Source organism: Lepisosteus oculatus, chromosome 10 (genome assembly GCF_040954835.1).
Source record: "Lepisosteus oculatus isolate fLepOcu1 chromosome 10, fLepOcu1.hap2, whole genome shotgun sequence".
Taxonomy (NCBI): Eukaryota; Metazoa; Chordata; class Actinopteri; order Semionotiformes; family Lepisosteidae; genus Lepisosteus; species Lepisosteus oculatus.
In genome coordinates, this window is record NC_090705.1 from 28,846,868 (window position 1) to 28,867,948 (window position 21,081).

General features: G+C 37.6%; 1 protein-coding gene across 3 annotated transcripts; it reads right to left on the reverse strand.

Annotated features, from left to right (window-relative positions):
• Positions 1-1,736: 1,736 nt before the first annotated feature.
• LOC107078618 (tektin-2-like) lies at positions 1,737-13,733 on the reverse strand. 3 transcript variants are annotated; one of them, XM_015357401.2, is made up of 10 exons: positions 13,660-13,733; positions 12,794-12,984; positions 11,765-11,890; positions 10,902-11,107; positions 6,251-6,394; positions 5,826-5,940; positions 4,266-4,373; positions 4,034-4,177; positions 3,129-3,208; positions 1,737-2,071 (listed from the first exon to the last, which is right to left on the reverse strand). In XM_015357401.2, the coding sequence occupies exons 2-10, from the start codon at positions 12,947-12,949 to the stop codon at positions 1,870-1,872; spliced, it is 1,281 nt and encodes a 426-aa protein (XP_015212887.2). In that variant the 5' UTR covers positions 12,950-12,984; positions 13,660-13,733; the 3' UTR covers positions 1,737-1,869. The 3 variants fall into 3 exon arrangements, with proteins under 3 accessions (XP_015212887.2, XP_015212889.2, XP_069051380.1); XM_015357403.2 differs by lacking the exon at positions 13,660-13,733 and adding an exon at positions 13,450-13,471; XM_069195279.1 differs by lacking the exon at positions 13,660-13,733 and adding an exon at positions 13,099-13,149.
• Positions 13,734-21,081: the final 7,348 nt, after the last annotated feature.

Genomic DNA, 21,081 nt, shown 5'->3' on the forward strand with positions numbered 1-21,081 from the left:
TATACTTTATAGGATAATTGGATATTTATTGAGTTTGATGGGTCTTGTAAATATAAAAAAACATCAGTCTTCATTTCTAGGCCCTTCTCTAGACACCCAAGATTTCTTATTCTGGCTGTCCGCACCTGCACTCACTACCCCAGTCACTCTGTGTCCACTCACTTTCCCCCTTGGCTAGTATGACGCTTATACATATCACTTATGTGATCTCCTACTTCTAGTGCACTGAACAGTTTGCAGAATTCTTTCTCTGTTTTATTTTTACTGTTTCTAATGTCTTCTTGTAATTCTTTCATCAACCTGAGACTTCTGGCATACTGAATCTGGAATTTCTGAATGGGGACATACACTACCCTACTTTGCTTTTGGCATGCTCGTTGCTTACCCTCTGTTATGGCTTCTGTGACTTATGATTGGAGAGCCGAGTCGATCTACTATGGTCTCAGGTTCCATTCTTTCCATAGAGATGACTCTTCCTGCTCTGACACCCACATGGAGAAACCCATCTTGTGTACAGTAGGCAAGGTGGGGAGTGAGAAGCTGGAAGATACTGCTTCAAGCTCATTAAGAGAGCTTTATTGCCCTTCACTCTACAGAGAGCATGCTAGTCACTGGAGAATGTAGCTAAAGCCTGAGAACAGGCTAAGGTGCAACACACACAAAACACCCCTTTAGCTGTCATTGCTTGATCTCATAACTTGCTAGTCAACATGCAACTCTCCTGCAGCTACCCGTGTCTCTCATGCCTGCATCGCAAATTCTCATGTGCAGCAGATTCAGGAGAGTTCTCCACTGGCACACAATGCTCCTTTAAGGAAAGCAGTTTTCTTTTTTAAACTTTAAGAATGCAACCCATATTCCAGCATATCTCTTGTGTGCTATCTGGGTGTAACCTCCCCAAAGTCGACTGTGTTAAAATCAGCAGAAGGACCCAGGAAACTACAAAAAAAGGAAACTGCCCTGCAGAAGACACACATAGCCTGGAGGCTACATGAGGGGAGCCGCAAGAAAGTTGCATATTTTGGACTTTCATCTCTTGGTACACTATCTTTCAATAGTACCTCACAGAATGCCTGGAACAATGGCAACAAGCCCTGGGCAACTGTTTTCTTTCACAGTGCTGGGACAGAGTGATGAGTGCTGAGATCACACAGCCACTGCAGATGCCATAGGCTGAGGGAAAGGCTATCATGAACACAAAAGAAAAAATGAAAATATTTAAAGCCACTCACTTAAGATGGCATCTGAGTAGAAGAAAGCTATGCAAGGACAGCTAGATTAGACTAATACCAGAAAACCCGTCAAAAGAAAAATTATCGTCAAATGCCGTAAATTGTAGTCTATTTTATTTTATTTTTTTTAAAAAGGTAAAATTGTACCTTTAAATATGTAAACTCTATTGACACATACACCTTGGTAGTTAAAATGTCTTGTTCAATTCTGGAATGTTTACTTATGTTGGACCACATCAGAAGAATTTAATTTTGGAAGAGAGGTCAGAGATTGTCGAACATTTTCAATTAATCAATAATTAAATCCAGCAGTAGGGAATATGTACAATAGTGCACAAGCTAATGCTGAACAAGCTACCAAGCTATGTTATTGAAAATCAATGTCATCTTGTTTTTCAAGCAACATCTAGATAAGTCCATCTGATCAGTTAGCAACTAAAAGTATACATAGTTGTATAAACACCGCAGAATAAAAGTAATTGGAAAAACATTAACACAGAAATGCATGACTGAATGCTTTTATTCAATAAGGAAAGCATTACAAAAATAACTGCACTGTAAAGTAACTTGGAAATTTAGAAGTACAGTCTTTCTTGACAATTATAGTGTATAGTTTCAACAACTATGGTGAAGGCTCTCACTGATATTCCTTTTGCCAAGAATTCAGAGGGGACAGCTGGTACTCAGTACGATTGATGGAGGCTGCAGGATTTCGTCTTAGTGGAAGAAGGTTCCTTCTTATCTCCTGGCACTTGGTATCAATCTCAATTGACCTTGTCTTGTGGCACAGCTCATCCTCCACATGGGACAGATGTCTCAGCATCTCTTTTAATACATTCCTACATGGCAAGAAAATACTAGAATACTTATTGGTGTTTGATTCCGAGTTTCTAGTGCAGCATATTTTTTAATAATTAGGATGACTGTTTTAAATGGTGTTTAGGAAGTCTCCTGTTTTAGTATTGGTTCAGAATATTACATATACTGTTTTTGCTTACATTTCTACATGTGGGAAAACGTTTCTAACAAGTAAACAACAAGATAACAAGATATTTTAATTTATAACATAAACACTCTATACTAATAATTAATTAACATAAACTTCATTATTAGCGTATAAAACATGTTTGAAGCACCATCTAATTTTTACAAATGTACCTTTTATTTTTAATACATCTCTTGTTTTTGCACTGGAATAACATCTAACATCTAAGCAAATTAGTGCCTAGTTAAAAGTTTCATCATAATAATGTGGTCATTAATGAACTTAAGATAGCTATCCTACTGGTCTTGACTACATTCTAAAGTAGTCTTGCTCACTAAGCAAAATTATGCAATTTTCCTAGTTTTATTTTGTCCTCATTTATTTGTCCATACACTCTTCTCTCATTCTTGTAATGCTATGGACAGAACAATCGTCAGTTCCAAACTGGTTTTCAATGTGGAATACATCTTGTGAAAAGTGCCTCCTTACTGTAAAGTAAATTTTTGTTTAGTAACCAGTTTCCCAGTATCTGTCGATTATGCTTGTCTTTCCATTACGCAAAACATTGATTTTTCTTGAAATTGCATTCTGCATGATAACTGCTTTGCAAACAGAAGCCAAATATTTTTTAAAAATGAGAAAAAAAGACTGATTCTGAAAGGGGTTACTTGTTGTCTAGCTATCTGTAGACTAGCTGCTTATTAAAATGTAAACACAAATACTGCCAAACCTATACCTTTGGATTTCACTGAGATTGTAAGAAGTGAAAGTTTCTCCATCATTTCTACTGAGTATACAGTATATAGAAAGTCATACTGAGAATGTATTCTCTTTGAAACCATACGGTGGAAGCATTGCATTTCAGTGCTATAGTACATTAAATCAAGCAAACCTTAGAGCTGTGTACTCACTGAGACAAAACTATCTTCTTCTTCAAAGAAAACACATTTCTTTCCAGTTGTTCAGTTTCATGCAACAAACCTATATGGGGCTTAAAATAAAAAATGAGCGTGAAGTCAAGAACACAATTCACACACACTAATTACCAGTAACACTGACTCTAGTCAGCACTCAGACAGGATACCCAACATTCCACCTGGAAGCTGTTTTGGTGGACATGTAGCTGATGGCCTGCCCACTAAATCAGAAACTCCAATTAAAACAGCGCCTCAGGATGACAAGGAAAACTGCTGCATTGGCACAGACTTTTGTAAACGACATTACACTGAGATCTGGACCTCATAATGTGGTCATTAATGAACTTAAGATAGCTATCCTCCTGGTCTTGACTACATTCTAAAGTAGTATTGCTCATTCTACTCTACTTAAAATTCTGTTTGATTTTAACTATTGAATTACTCTGACTTTTCCAATATGTGTTGTAAAGTGAACTGATGATACAGATTGGATACTCTTAAGACACCCAGGAGGATCCTGAACTTCATTGATGGATATAATGTAAAGTGCTCTGGGATCTCTGAAGATGTACAGTGAAGTGCTCTGGGATTGGTCAATGACTTAGAATATGATAAAAGTAAGAGCTGCCCTTGAAATCTGAGCAGCTTTACTGGGAATTCGGCTCACTGCCTCTTGGGGATGAAAACCATTGCCTTGCATGGACACATGTGAGTTTCACCTTTGTACCCTTATGTGTTTTCATGTGTGTTTTCAACTGAATATAGTAATGCAACAGTAAAAAATAAAGTTAGTATTCTCTGTGGAGCAAATTTTTTTAAGCTTTGTGATCTAAGGCAAACTGTGTATTAAACTGTTATCAAAGACAAAAAAAAAGTTGTATCTCTGCCTTCACACCAACCTGGTCCTTGCAAAGCTCAGCATTAGAGCGATGGGATAGTGTTTCCAGCCGTGTGTGAGACAGCTTGATCTGATTGGCTGTGTTCTGGATTTGAAGGTCTAAATTCTGAATCTCCTTCACCAGTTCACTTATTGTATCGTTGATCTGTAAGAAATAGGATATACAGTACTTCTTTCTTCTAGAAGTTAATAAAAAATAGAAGACCCTGCAGATGAATGATTTGCAAGCTCACGTGTTGTTTCTCCCATTCCAGGTTATCTTTTGCTTGGTTGAGCTCGTGTAGTCTCTTTCGAAGAGCAAACTCGGTAGCACTGTGCTGGGCTTCTGCCATGTTAGCTGCCTGCACAAGAACAGAATTAGCTTTGTAATATTATGAATGGTAGTAATTAATCTCAAGTTTCTCACATTACTGAAAAGACTGAAAAAGAAGAAAAATGTTTCAGCTTTTGGTGACTGACTGGGAAGTGTCTCTTAGATTTTAGATAAAGCTCATGACACCTCTTGGCAGAGTAGAACACTTCTAGCTTCAAAGCAGAGGGAATGTTTGCTGAGATGTGGGGGATTCCCTCATCAAAAACAATTGTTAGGTCTACCTTGGTATACCTAGGTAATTAAGCTGTGTGTTAATGATTGTCAATAAGCAGTAGATATAAGATCTCATTAAGACCAAAGGGAGGTGGAAGCACAACACAAAGAGGACAAGAAGCAGGGAAGAAGAGGAGGACAAGACAAGAGAGGAGTTGGATCTTGAACTCGTGCCAGATGAGAGCCCCTACTACATTATCAACCGAACCTGACTGGAGCTAAGTATTTGAACCTTGCTAGAGAATGCTTGCTATTTTATGTTTTCAGGAAACTTGGGTTTCCTGGGTAAAAGATACCTTGGTTAGAGACATCTTTCCTGCTTTGGGTGCATTTTTAGAGTAGGGATATAGGCTCCCATTTATTTTGTGGTATCCGGAGTATAGAGAGAGAGAGATTTAACTGCAGGGTGTATTGCACTACAGGGGGATTTCTGGGTGATAAGGATGTTAGACCTCTGAAACACCCTTGTCTGTAAATACTGTACATACATGTAGAGTAAGTTGTGTGTTGTATGTTTATGTTAGTAGTGTCTGTGCTGTCATCATTGGAAGTATTTGTTTAACTAAGTATGCCTGGATTATAACTCTTTTCACCATGCCTCTATTTATACCAACCACTGGGGCATATTCTGGAGAAATCACGTTGATTTCAAGTTGAGGGTTATAAATATTTTTTTTACTTATCTACTTAACCTGACTTAACCTTCAGTTAATTAAACTGAATTTTAATTAAGAAACCTTTTAGATTCAGATATTTAGATATCAATTATTCAGATGCCTACTTGCAACTTATAACTGATATTTAATTTGGATGTTGTTATTCACGCACAATAAATTACACAATAGTTTTCCTGCATATAATTTTGCAGACACTTTTGCAAATCTAGTTTACACATCCAGTTTTTTGCAAATCTAGTTCTCATGCAAAGTTAAGATAAACAAATATGAAAACCTATGGATTCATATAATATGTTTTAAGAATCTAGTTTGAGATAAGTACAATTTATGAATGGACAAACGTAGCTTGCAATAATGGGAATAAGTACACATTAAAACCAGAAAAGTGTCTCTCAAAAACTGACCTTCTTATTCTTTTCCCTGTGCTTCAATACCCAACATTTTAAAGATTGTTTCATATGAAAAGCCCTTTCATAACATAAGGTGTTATTAGACTTCACATAAACACTACTTCAGAGTAATTTTTGTACCTTTGACAAAGCTACTTCCAGGTCTCCACGAAACAGAGCACTTTGAGCAACCTCCTTCTCTCCAGTCTTCTTCAAATTATCACAGTGGGCAGCCCACTCCTCATAGCTGAGGATGCTGGGTAAGAAGCAATCACATGATAAAAAACAAAACAAAATGGCTTTCAATTTGTTTTTACAAATCAACAAATCAGTTCACTCAGAATTTTCAATTAGTGAAATGATTACTGCTCTTCTTATTTTAATAGTATATCATGTAACAGAAAACATGACAGTCTTCTAGCTATTTGCTGTCATAGTTTCCATTTTATGAATGGAAACTAATTTACAGTGGATGGGATAAAGTGCTTTAGATTCTGACTGGAAAATTAATTGATTAATCAATACAGGAAAGAAGACAGGATTTTACAGCAAATAATGTAACATACTCCTTTGTCATGAGCATGGTGTGACACTTGTACCCCACTGCTGGTGACTTGGGGTCAAATGAAAGACACTGGCCATTGAGTTTTACAGCTTTAGCTGTATCCTGGTAATCCGCAGCAAGCTTTTTACGAATTTCACTGAGAGACCTGAGACACATGAAACACAAAGTGAATATTCATTATAGCAAAGTTATAAGAATAAACATTCACACTATTCCAACTTCTCATGTTATTAATGTTACATTATTATACAGTGTGGTAAATAAGATTTTTTAATGGATTTTACTATTTCTGAATGTAAAACTATAAAAAGTCTTACTTCTTGGTAAAGAGAATTAACTGGACCATCAGTGGAAGTAAACATATAGAAATCAAATAAAAACAGAACACCTTACAATAAAATATATAAAAATATATAGAAATATATACATTATATATACTGTCATGTGAAAAAGAAAGTACACAATCTTTCAATTCAATGGTTTTACATATCAGGGCATAAATAACAATCGTCTGGTCTTCACCAACTTCTATAATTAGACAAATCTAGCTCAGATAACAGACAACACATAACAGATTTCACTATGTCATTATTTATTCAACACAAAGTAAGCCAAAATGCTGAAACCATGTGGGAAAAATTGAGCCAGGTGCTGCTAATCAAATCCACTTGATTAGTTGATCATCAGGAAGTGTGACCACCTCTATAAAAGCAGAACTTTGGGCAGTTTAGTGGTCTGGAGCATTCAGGTGTGTGGTAACACCGTGCTAAGGTGAAAATACATCAGCACTGAACTCAGACAAGCAGCATCAATCTGGAAAGGGTTATAAAGCTATTTCCAAACAATTTGAGATACATTATTCTACAGTGAGAAGGATTATTCACAAATGGAGAACATTTAAGACAGTTGCCAATCTTCCCAGGAGTGGGCGTCCCAGTAAATTCACCCCTATAATGCTCAGAGAAATCGCAAAGAACCCAAGAGCTACATCTAGGGATCTACAGGCCTCAGTCAACATGTTAAATGTTCAAGTTCATGACAGTACAATAAAAAAAAGACCGAACGACTATGTCTTGGAAGGGTAGCCAAGAGAAAGCCCCTTCTCTCCAAAAAGATCATGGCAGCACAGCTTAGTTTTGCAAAGTTGCATCTGAACAAATCACAAGATTTCTGGAACAATGTCCTTTGGACAGATGACCGAGCAAGAAGGAGACTGATCAGAGAGGCTACCGAGAGGCCGATGGCAACTTCGAACGAGTTACAGGCCTTTATGGCAAAGACTGGTCATTGTGTGTATGTGACAACAATATCACAAGCATCCACAAATCTGGACTGTATGGGAGGTTGGCAAGAAAAAGGCCACTCCTTAAAAAAAGCCACATCAAGTCTTGTTTATGTTTTGCTAAAAAGCATCTAAAATATTCTGTGGCCAAGTGGCAAAAGGTACAGTGGTCAAATGAGACCAAAATCAAACTTTCTGACCGGAATGCAAAACAGTACATCTGGCGAAAACCCAATGCATCTTACCATCCAAAGAACACCATTCATACAGTATAGTACGATGGTGGCAGCATCCTGTTGTGGGGCTGCAGATGGATGGTGCAAAACACAAACAATTTCTTGAAGAAAACCTTCAGGTCTCAGTCAGGAAGTTGGAAATGGAAAGATGATTCACCTTTCAACCTGACAATGACCCATCACAACCGTACAGTGGCTGAATAACAAGAAGGCGAATGTACTTGAGTGGCCTAGTCAGAGCCTCAACCTAAATTCCATCAAAAACCTTTGGAATGACTTGAAGAAGGCAGTCCATCAAGGGTCACCATGCAGTTTGACTGAGCTTGAACAATTCTGTAAGGAGGAATGGGAAAATATTCCTCCCTCTAGGTGTGCAAAGTTGGTAGAGATGTATCCCAACAGACTCAAGGCTGTAATTCAAACAAAAGGTGCTTCCACCAAGTATTAACTCAGGGGGTGTTCTCTTATCCAACCCAGTTATTCTACTTTATTTTTATTTTTCAGAGGTACAATTGTAAATAAAACTGGGGGAAAAGTCTGATTTTATTTGTCTTCTTTTGGGGCTTTAGAGCAATAAATGTGAATATTTTGAAAGGGGGTGGTGACTTTCTATACCCACTGTACATGCCTCTGACATGCCCAACAGTCAGAGACGTTTCTCTTTTAATATACTGTATAACACAGCATAACAGGAGAGTAAGTCACTGTATGTGTGTAAGAGCCCAGCAAGTCTCAGGAGCTCTCTCTCCCAAATTCAAGCAGAAAATGCAAAACTTTGAGGATGCTTAACTGAGTGGTAAAAATGGACAATGTCCATCTTTCCACAATAATGAAACCCCACAAATATCCTGACTAGAAAAGGTTTGGTCTATTTAGATGTCATTTTCCCTCCAGAATTTATACAGTATATCCAGTTTCTCTATACAGAGATAACACTCACTTGGGGAAACAGTTGCAGTTGGCTAATAAAATCTCAAGTACTAGCTTCATGTTAAATTCAAGAAGTAAACAACAAACATCAAACAATAATATTAGCAGTGTGGGATTATTTATTTTATGTTATATTTAGCTCTAATTACAGATAATTTATGATGACAACATAGAGAAAATAATCTGAAATATTTATTTTGGGGTCATTTATCTGCTATCAAAGGACATCAGTTCATGGTCCATGAGAAACCTTGGAAATACCTGAGAAATTGGATCTTTAAAGAAAAAAACGGACGTTGACAAGAAAGTGGGAAGAACACACTCTGATGTTCCAAATGGAAGGAGACCACTTGCACCATTTTGCCTGTTTGGTTGCTAATAACAGAGGTGTTCAGTAAAATCAGTATACTGGTAAACCGCGGTTCTTTAGTCACGTGGTGCGTACTGTGGTACGTTTTAGACCGCACCAGTATGCTCTGTAATTTCAGTCAGTGGCTTTATTTTTTCTATTTTAACAACGATTTTCTACTGTTTACATTCATAAAATCAAATTTGATTCAAAAAACAAAATGACTGCAAAAAAATGTCATTAACTTTAAAAGACTGAGTAAAAAAAGTTATACTAAAGGTATTTCCTGCATATCATTGGCTAGTATGTTCAAAAATATGATGTGATTTTTTAAATCACAGGGAAATAATTGTAGCTGATTGGCTCAGAACGACCTTGACTTTCATCAATATGGGCATTCCCAATGACCCATTGAACATGTGTTGTTGTTTCTAGTTTTTCTGATTCTGCTGTAACTCTAGTCAGGAAGGAAGTCTAGTCTTGATCATGTTTTTAATTCCATTACTGACATTAGACATGCTTTGACCTTGCAAGTAAAATTGTCTTAAGCTGTTTAAGTCAATATAGAATGTCTTGTCTCAGCAATGTTTTAAACAAGTATTGAGGATTTTTTTAAGTTTTAGATGGAATAGCCAAGGGCAATCGAAAATACTAAATATGTTTCATAAGGTTGTGAATGTCAACTTTACTCATTGTAAAGAAAAAATGTGACAACTTACAAGCACCTGTCATATTTTGAATTTTACATTATCTTGCTAAGCAAAATTAACCTCCAATACCTCGTGAAAAAAGATTTAATCATTTAACGATTGACAAAAATCTGCATGTTGTTAAATTGTTCTGTTACACTGTTCAGTGTTATTGGTAGTTCTTTGGTTCCCATAAAACAAAACAACATCATTTTCATTATTTTGTATACAACTGAATATGCTTTACTAATCATGAAATCAAACTATGAGAGAGTCTCCACATATAAAGATGTAAAATAGTTTGTGGGATAGCGCAGTACGTATCGTGGTAAATGCATGTGTACCGCGGTATACATCGCAGTACGTTTTCCAGAGGCAGTACCCAACCCTAGCTAATAGCTTACGGATCAACAGCTTATTGATCCAAAAACATCATCATTCTTACCGTCCCCAACAGCCTCTTTTTGAATAACCTGACCAGTGAGTTGGTTACAAAACCCCAGAACCTCCTTTTATAAAGATTCATGTCCCGCTTTGTGTCCTTAATGTATTTTCCACTTAATCCATAACAATCCATAAAAAGTCCCATTACAGGCAAATGAATTAGTCATGTAGAAGTACACAATGCCATTCTTTCTCAAACCTGAAACTTTAAAAGAGTAAATGATGGGGGAAAAAAATCAATGCAGCAGCATTTTCATTTTTTAAACAACTAACTCATAAGATAACATAGCATAACATCACTTTATTAGCGCTATACAATTTCTTGCATTAGGAATTTGTCTTTTCGCATACCCCAGCTTGCTCTCCATGAGACACATACTGTAGACACACATACAGGGAGAGAAGCCTGCGGTCAGAGCTCAACACTCACTGAATACCTGGATGGGAAGCCAGTCCATTACAGGGAACACAGACACTCACACCAGGGCCAATGTTACAGAAGCCAGTTGACCTACCAGTATGTCTTTGGACTTTTGGAAGAAACCAGAGCACCCAGAGGAAACCCATGCGAACATGGGGAAAACATACAATCTCTACACAGATAGGAACTGAATCCAGGGATCAGCATTGCAAGGCAACAATACTAACCACTCCATTGTAAAACTCTTCTCATTTAAAAACCTTTACCTTTTTTTAATAACCAAAAACTATGAAGATATTACCTTAATTGGTTCAATGAAGCAAATATCTTCTTCTGAAACAGTTCTTTCATGCTCTCACAAAGCTCTTTCTCCTTCTTTAACTGGGCCTCAAAGGGGTCGTGGATCAGGTCACCACCCTGTCGTACATCCCGCAGAGTAAAACATTCCAGGACAATATTCAAATACACCAGCCTCTCCTGCAGACATTCCTCTGCTGCGATCTTTACCTGAAAACAGGGAAATACCTCAAGTCAGAGATCATCTTTCTTAGTTCTGGAAATCCAAAATGCAGCAATTGTTTAGGGGGATTCAAACAAAAAGTACTGAAAACTTGGCAGGAATTGTTTTCAATAACAATTAAGTAAACACTCAAGTCAATTAATTATAGCTCAAAAGCTCAGGACCAGGAATAAGGAGCACTGCCTTAGATCTTCACAAAAATAATATTTGGCAGCTAAACCAGATGATACTATAGGTACTGCATATATACTGTACAGTGAAACAAGCACTGTTTCACTGCATGTATATTTCTGTAAGCACACACTATTTCATGATGTAGGTGAAAAAGACTAAGGCACAAAACTACAAATAGAGGGAAATATGGAGCCATCATGAAAATCTGTATACATAGGAAACACCTAGCAAATACCGTCAATGAAATGTGTTTTATAACAATAAAATGTGACAGAACTGTAAAATGCAAAGCAAAAAAAAATCTCTAGAGTAAATTACAAACTTGTGTGAGAAATGGTGGTAGTGTAGATTTGTTACCGTTTAGTTATTGCACAAAACTCTTTACAAATCAGTTAGCATCAACACATAAAAGCAACGATTAGGTATGTATTAGGTATGAACTCTATATGTTCAAAAATAACTAGTGACACCTTCTCCAAGCAGCCAAGTTCTCTGTCAAGCCTATCGATGCAGTTTCCTATCTGTTCATTCCACTGAGTCAGCTCCTCCATTCTGCTGCACAAGTTCCTCTGTGTGTTCCTCTGGACCCAGGTATTCTGTGAAGAGTCCAGGTCCCAAACTTTGTTAATGAGAAGCATACTCAGTGTGTTGAAGAATGCTGTTCTCTATTTCTCTCAAAATGATTAGTATGACCAGTTCCTGAAGATAGGTAAGATTATTAAGTTAGCCTTTTTATAGCAATTGACCACATAAATGGTATTGCTCCTTTACACTTCCAATAACTTCAAAATCTGTTGTATACATGCAAACATCCAGGGGTTTAGAGGGCCACGAAACTACATTTTGCTAACAAGTTTTTATTTTTCTAAACATAAATCACAATCCAAAAATAAATTTAAAAACTCCCCACTCCACCAACCCCTGAGTGGTACTGCCCTCCAAGCATTAAACCTATGGACACTTAAATCCAATTATATATGCTAATTAAATAGTGATGGAGCTGGTTCAAGCACCTGCACAAGGCTGTGACTATGTCAGCTGCACCACTCCAAGTTGCAGCCATCCAACAACCACATGCACCACAAAATCATATCAGTAAATCACATCTGAGTCAAGTTCATTTTTTTGTCAGGATACTGCTGAGAGCAGGCACCATCAACAAGCAACAGGCTGCTGACAATCAAAACATGGCAGACAAGACAAAGATGGTATAAAACAATATCAATCACCTTTGGCAGCTGTGTGCATGTTACAGAACATTTATAAGTGGCATGTTACAGAACAATCTAGAACAGAATGAAGAGTCCCTGTGTTTCCAGGATAAGGTGAACTGGACAGGTACCATAACAAAGAGTACAGAATGAAAGCTGATGCAACAGTACAGTGCCCCTTCAGTTAATTTAATATAGATGCTTAGCGAATACTTAGCATTTTCAGAACAATGAAAGTAGGATCCCAAATCAAAACATCAGTTTGAAAAGATTCTAGGGAGTGTTTACCTGAATGGTGGCTTCTTCCATCGTACATTTTACATCTTGTATGATCTTATTGGCTGTATCCCTCAACTGTTCAGAATGTTTTATCAGGACCCGAGAGCTTGCAGTCCAATCAGAGTGTGTATACCTGGGAGATGGCTTCTTAAAGCCTGTTGCCATGGTTTGAAATCTCCTTCACAACAAAGTTGAGCCTTCTTAAGATAATTCAAGGAAAATCAAAGACACACAGGCAACATAAGATTCATGAACTGCATCTGTATACCATTTTAAATCCAGGTATTTCAATAATTTTCTATTGTGCCACTTACTTTTGTTGTTATAACTTTCAAAAACATTAAAATCATGATTGTAGTTATCTTGCAGAAATGTTTAAATACTGTAGATAATCAATAAAACAACAAAATAAGATTTCCTTTGGACACAAAAAAAAGGGACAAAAAATTAAATATATAAAATAATAGTAATTTTGTTTTTATGTCTATTATGCAAAATATTTCACAACTGCTTACCAAGGAAATGAAACATAATAATTGGCTAATGTGTGTACAATTGGCCCTATAAGGTACAAGTAAAGGCAGCACAGCATTGCTGTAAAGCTGTCAGTTAAAGTACTGACAGTCTGTGGGATCAAGTCCCTGATGCAGACCCTGCAGTGGTACCTTCAGTGAGTACTTTACCCCAGTTGGTCCTGTCTACCCAGATGAACAAGTGTGTACCTGTATGGCTGCAGATAATCCCTTTTATGGACTTGTCTCATCCACTGAAAACTAATCTACTTAACCCTACAGAATCCAGGATGAGCTGATGTGCCTACGGAATGTACTTTTTTAAGGCATTATAAAATGGCAAACATTTGTTTATTTACTTACCACAATGATGCTGTGTAGGGAGAAAACCTATTAACGAAGGCAACAAAATTAGCTCTACTTAAAATAAGAAATATGAATTGAACACAGATTTAGAATATATTAGAGAATGTTTGTTTTTTCTTACTGTGACATCATCAGCTGTCACATCCCATTTATGACATCACACCGGAATGGACAGATACTTTAAAGATGGTGCACGGAAGCTTTATGCAGAATTAAGAATAAAACCATGTATGTTTTATTGTAAATTTCAGGCACATATATAATTCTTCCTTTTTAAACTTATTTTAAAAATATAAAAACATAAGAACAATTACAAACAAGAAGGACATTCAGCCCATCTTGTTCATTTAGCAGTTCAATAAAATTAAAATATTGACCAATGGTTTCATGAAAGAGCCCAATTTGTTGAGAAGCCTGTCCCACCCACCAACGACTTTTCTGGTTTAATGTGACCCACAACACACTAGTGCATTTTAAGTGGGAGACTTCTGTATCCAAATGGTTTTGATAATATTTAACAACCAATCAAGCCATATTGTCCATCCGGGTGAGATGCTTGGACAAATGGGATACTAGATACCAAAACTAGATACCAACTTTATAACCATCCTGTGTTCTTTGGGTAAACTATGACTTCTTTGTCCTAAATTAATACAGAAATTGGGCTGAGGACAGAAAAACACTTTTATAATCAGCTTTCTGACCCTTGTATAGTGAGAACCTACAGGCCTTTACCATTTCCCCTTTTACTTAACCTTACAGGACTTCTTATGCCTGAACTCTTGGCTGAAGTGACTCCATCCACCAGGAAGCTCCCACCTCTCAGAGAAAGCACACATCGTAAACAAACCTTTCCTATAAACTTGTTTCTAAACCTACAAAGATGGTGAACACTGAGTATTATACTGTAAGTGACCACTTTATTAGGACTCTAAAACTACCCCTTACCCAGGATTTGTCTCACCACAAGACTGACCTCGACCCAAATGTACTTTTCTCAACACAAGACTTTAACTACAATACAAAACTCCTCCTTCACTTTCGATGTGTAAACTATATATAGAAGAAATGAAAACAAACTGCATCAAAGCTAATCTTCTTAGCTAAATTAGACACGTTTTTAATGTGTTTTTTACATTCATCTGATGATCATCTGACACTTCTCTTACAAGCTCAGTGTAGTTAATGCTACAGTCTACTGGCAGTGTGCACAGCACATTAGCAGCACAGCAGGACAGAGGCTAAGCATCCTTAAATCAGCAATATAAAGCAATAGGAATATTCTATTGTTTCATCATACCATCCTATCAAATGGTATCCCAATAGCCCACTTAACTCCAGAAATTTACAGGATGTGTGCAGGGGTGCTGGCCAGACCAATTTCCACTTATCCTATGCTGTATTTCAAACTCTGTGGCTGAAGTGAGGAGTTTACTTGACCCATAAGCATATCAACAATGAACTGTGAATCCACATCTCAAATCCTGTTTGGGTTCAGTGAAACGTTAAGAGTAAGTTAAGAGTGAAGAGTCAAGAGTAACTTTAAAGAAGAGTCAACTTAAAACTTATTGTTGAAGTGGAAGAATACAGCTTGCTTAGGAGTGAGCTCTCTGACCCAAACGGTTCTTCAAATAGCATCAGAAATAAGATTTAATCTGCTGCCTATTACGCCAAAACCGACAGCACCTACAGTAACCAGAAGAGAATGCAGCTCTTCCCTGTCTTGATCCAGCCCTACCTCCTGACTTTCTGTATTTTCCCTTTCCGCCATTTTTCCCCTTTTTTTCGACAAGTCCGTAAACCTCCGGAAATCACCAAGCATCTGCTGTTGGATTGTGTGCCTGCCTTAAAAACGTGGTTGTCTGCCAGAGCAAAGAGCATTACAACACTGCCAGTACACAGTATTACATTAAACAAGATACAAGAAAGTAATGCTGGAAATAAAATAATTAAAAACAATATAATGTGTTTTATAGTTATTAAATAAATAGTTTTGTTATATTATTTTTGTCATTATTTACTACAGTATATGTTTGAAAACAAAGAAGGTAAGGAGCTTGTCTTATTTCCGCAAGAGGCAGTTTATGCTTTGGACATGCAATTAGTGTGCTTTTGCTCTACAATATTAATCAAAAAGTCAATCTTAAAATCTTTACCATTATTTTTTACTTTGAAGATATGAAGAAAAAATAGTATGAATGGAGTTCTATTATCCTCAAAAAAACATTTGAGGAGAAAACAGATTCTTGTGGCACTGCTGCCATAAGAATCTGTTTCTTGTAATATAATTAAATTGTTACATTTCCATTCGTTGATTGCTTTACAAAATTAACTTAGGTATGAAGGGATTAAACTTTCAGTGAGTACATATCCATCCATCCATTTTCTAGCTAATGTATCACAGGGATGTTGACACGGTCATGGGAGAGCTGAAGTCCATCCCAGCAAGTAACAAGCTTTAAGCAGCATACATCCTGGATGCCAGTCCATCACAGGGCACAGACACAAACGCACCATCAGATTTTTTTTCCCAGAAGCCAATTAACCAACCAGTATGTCTTTGGATTGTGGGAGGAAACTCACAGTTAGAACAAAAACCCCACACAGATAACAGCCCCGAATTGAACCCAGGACGGTGAGTATATAGAGTGGGTGTAGAAAGATTGACACCCCTGGACCTCTACCTCATCTTGCTGCACAGCAACCTCAAACTGGCACAAGTAGGCTGTAACCTCAAACTGGATTTGTTGTATGTATTTGTTGTATGATTATGCCCCCATCAAAATATTATGTTTTGTTAATAATTGGTATTGTAAAAGACAATTTTTATGAAAAATAGAAAACTGAAAAATCCAGTTTGGTCAAGTATTCACCCTCCTGAGACCTTAAGCGTTCAGTATTTAGTTGCTCCCCTTTTTGCAGCAATCACAGCCTTAAATCTTCTGCATTACGTTGTAACCAGCTTTTCTTATCTTGTGGGTTTAGTTTTTGCCCACTTTTCTTTACTCAATTGTTCCACCTATTTCAGGTTGCTGGAGGAGCTGTATAGTAATGTTCAGTTCCTGCCACAGATTTTTTATGGTATTTAAGTTTGGACTTTTGACTGTGCCATTCAAGGTCTTCCGTCTTCTTTTTAAGCTACTTGACGATGGCTTTGAGGTCATTATCCTGGTAAAATATGAATCTCTGTCCTAGTTTCAGATCTTTTGAAAACTTTTCCAGGTTTTGCTCCAGGATCTGCCTATATTTCACTCCATTCTGCCCTATTTTGACAAGCCTACTGTCCCTGCTGATGAAAAACCACCCCTCAACATTATGCTGCCATCACCATGCTTCAATGTGGGGATGGTGTTTTGTGAGTGATGAGCAGTGCTCTTTTTAACCGCTTGGCATTAAGATCAAATAACTATTTTTCCACATTGTTTCAGAAGCTCCTACATACTGTACCTTTTCAAGAAGGGACTTCATATGAGCTTTTCAAATGGTTTTCTCCTTGCCACTCTACCACATAGTCCAGATATGGTGGAGTTCCTTTCGGCTTTTGCTTTGCTGATCACATTAAACTTTGTCCAGGAAATCTTGCCCAGGATCCTCCTATCTTCTAACAACACACCCACACAGCTGAGCATAACACTCCCATCTCAATTATGAGACACCGTAGATCTTGGAGGGTTGTTTCTGGCTTCTTGAATGCTATCTGATCAATTTTCTTCTTGGCTACTGAGTTTTGGAGGATGACCTGGTTTTTTGTAAGTCCTCCACTTCCTTATAATTGATTTAATAATACTCAATGTATCAGAAATCTTTTAATATCCCTCAATTGACTTGTGTCTGCCCACAACTCTGCTCCTTAGTTGTCGCAGAAGCTCCTTTGTCATATTGCTTTATATGCAATGCCCAAAAGTGGGCACTCACCAAACAGATGTATTTATCCTTACGAAGACAAGTGTGTTCAATCTGAATATGTAGATCAGATGGTTTTGGGGGGTTACCCGAACCTGCAGTCAATCGTGTACATATTCTGGTGGAATAGCACATGTGACTAAATCTTAGACCCTGTTATAAGCACTTTCGACCGCGAGACCCAAACCACATGTACTAGGATACTGAAACATCAAGACCAGGTATAAAACAGGTCTTGTGATCTAGTGATAATCACCACACCAACCCTTATATGACCATGTCCTCTGAAAGCACAGCCAGATTAATGTGATAATTAATACAATGCTTAACAACACAAATTCAAGATAGCGGTGAGGTTAATCTGTGTGAATTCAAATCAGTACTGCTTTGGTTGATAAAAATAGGTGCGTTTATTAGAAATAGCATTAATACAAACAAAGGCTTATGGAAAGAGATGAGGAAATTGGTGCAAATAAGAATTAGAAAAGTCCGAGTTGCTAAAATATAATTCGAGGCAAAAGGCATAAAATGATATAAACTCTCATTAAGGTACTATTTTACGCTATCAAGTATTGAACCCAAGCACAAGGTGAATGCAACCTATTCCTTTAAGAGGTGTGCAAATGAGAGAGCTTGGTACTGTATGTATGTCCTATTGCTTATATTTTGAATAGCGGAGAAGTAGGCATCACCTGATCAGTGGAGATTTGCTAGGAGAGGAGTGCTGTGACCCAGCTCAGGAGCTGATCCAGTGTTGCTGTGGAGCGCAAGTAGGTGGACTGCTGGCTGGAGAAGGTGGAGCAGCATATCGGACTTTGCTTCCCTGGTCCAGTTGAGCTCTTTGCTACTTTTTCTCCTTCAGATGTGGGCTCCCTTGGGTTTTGACGTCCAATCCCCTTGGGCTTTCCGTCCTGGATCTCACATGCCTATCTTCCAGCATATACTGTAACTTCCTCAGGCCTAACTTCTAGTATTCTTCGTGGGCCTAACTTCCTTCAGTCTCACGGGCCTGACTTCCAAGGTGTGGTTCTTGGCTTGCCCTGTTTATTAGCCTCAAAGACATTCCATTGTCTTGTCTGCCAGGGTTCTGCTTGGCCAATTCAAATCTGCAATTTGCATCTCTCTCCTTCAGAAATTTTTATTGTTTCTATCGTGAGAGACAGGGTGAAATGTCCAGTACTTGGGAAAACTCATAACTTCTTCTGAATAATGCAAACAAGTTTAACTATTAGAATTCTGAACTACTCATGCTTTGTCCATTCTTTTAATACCAAACAAGCATAGTCCACTTCTTCCTGAAATAATTATGATGCCTTACATTGTATTTTAATTTAAGATGTCTGGTTTACACTTTTGTTAGGGAATGAAGTATGAAACGTTGGCAATACAGCCAGTACTTCATACAGTCTTTTACCAATAAGCAATGAAGGATGCTATTTTACTGGGTCAAAATTCTGATTTGCTACAGTATACAAGCAATGGGAGGGGGCTGTATGCTATTTAGCCACTAGAGGAATGACTCACTTTTCCTCACTGGGACCCTCAATTGATGTGGATGGATCAGAATAATCTGTTTTCTAAATTCTGAATCCTTAAAAAATGTTTTTTTTTGTGATTAGAAGTCTGACTGTTTCATCTGTTTTATTAGAAATTGCTCTTTAATTTAAGATGAAACAAGTGATATCTACAGACATTTGCTTGGACATACTTTGTTTCTTGAGTTTTAATGGATTTGGTAATGTTTCTTTTTAATTTAACCATGTGATTCCTTCATTTAATTTCAGTAGAATTTACAAAACATGGTGTTCACAGTACATATATACTGTTTGTGGATGGTTTTATGGAATGTTTGCTCATTTTCTTTAAACTGCAGCTTACAAAAGTCCTTCCTTGCTAAGTAGTGGCCCCAAATTTATGGACTTGTGTTTGGTGTTCTCTTCTCTTGACTTGAGAATCACCAGGCCTACTTTGTTCATGGCCAAATGGTTTTATGACTGTGTCTATGCAACTCTTATGTCTCCTTGAGAGAATGGTTCACAGTTCTTGTAGCCCTCGTGGAGCTACAAGGAATAACAAATCCCCCATTATTCAGACATGCAGGCAAGCAGACTTTTTGTTAGCAAGAACTTGGTAACATCAAGTAGTATGATTTAGAAATGGTTAGCCACTTTAATTGCACACAGGTTAGATTCATATGCATTCTAGCTATGAAGTGTTGACATAAAGCCATAATTTTGTTACCCCTTTTCGACTTATAAATATTTGTTTACCTGTGGTGTATTTTCTACACTGAAAAACAAAGTAACAGTAGAAAATTTTGAGGTACTGACATGGTTACCTTATTATTTAGTTTGCTTTGTCCAAAAGTTGTTTAACGTGAATGAACATGTTATTTTCCTTGTAGTGTTATCTTTGTATTGGGACAGATGAGATGAGAAATGTATTTAAACTTTGAACAAACAACATTATTGCTAAGTTTTCCGTAGTTTACTTCGCCTGTTTTGAGTCCAGCCTGCTCAACATGAATGAACACGGTATGTCACTACTTTTGTGCAGGGACAGACGAGATAACATTCAATTTCCTCAAACTGCAAGCAGAGAATATACAATTCTTTAAAAAAAGCTACTGAATGTGTCCACACTTGTGCTACATCACGAAGTTTACTACTTATCCCTACTAATCATGTCCATGGAGAGGTGGGTATAGAGGGTAAAGCAGTAGTTTTCAAACTTTTTTGATGACGGAACCCTTTTCTGTCCAAGATAATGTCACAGATACCTAGCAACCTTTTTTTCTTACTTTTCAAGATTAGCTATGGTGCTGTTCTGCAAAAGGCATTCTAGGACTGCTTTTCAGAGGCATTTTAGCCAATTATTAAGGAAGAAACTATCGATTGCTTTTGTTCTAAGTGTAAGCATTGTATGAACCCATTGAGTTTATTTCCATCATTTATTAATCACATGAGGCTAGCAGCTATATCACCCTGCAACTCACAACTGGAAACCCACTGAAGCTAAGCAGGGCTGAGCCTGGTCAGTACCTGGTTGAGAGACCTCCTGAGAAAATCTGTGGTTGCTGCTGGAAGTGGTGTTAGTGGGACCAGTGGTCTGTTTGGGTCCTAATGCCCCAGCATGCTGATGGGGACACTATACTGTAGTGGGCACTGTCTTTCGGATGAAACGTTAAACGAAGGTCCTGACTCTCAGTGTTCATTAAAGATCCCCAGGCATTTCTTGAGAAGAGTAGGGAGGTGTGCCAGGGCCAAACTCCCCCCCCATCAGCCCTTACTGTGGCCTCCAAATTGCCCCCCTGTGTATGATTGTCTTGCACTTGCCCCGCGATGGAGTCAGGAAAGGTGATGGATTTAATCACATGATAACTTGTCTACGATTAGCACCCCCTAAAGTTAAATAAAGCTTAATCACTGAAATACTCGTTGAGAATAAAAGAATCAAAGTTCTAACCACCTGTTCGACCAAGTTAGAAGAAAACCAGAAGGGTTTCCTTCCGGTTTG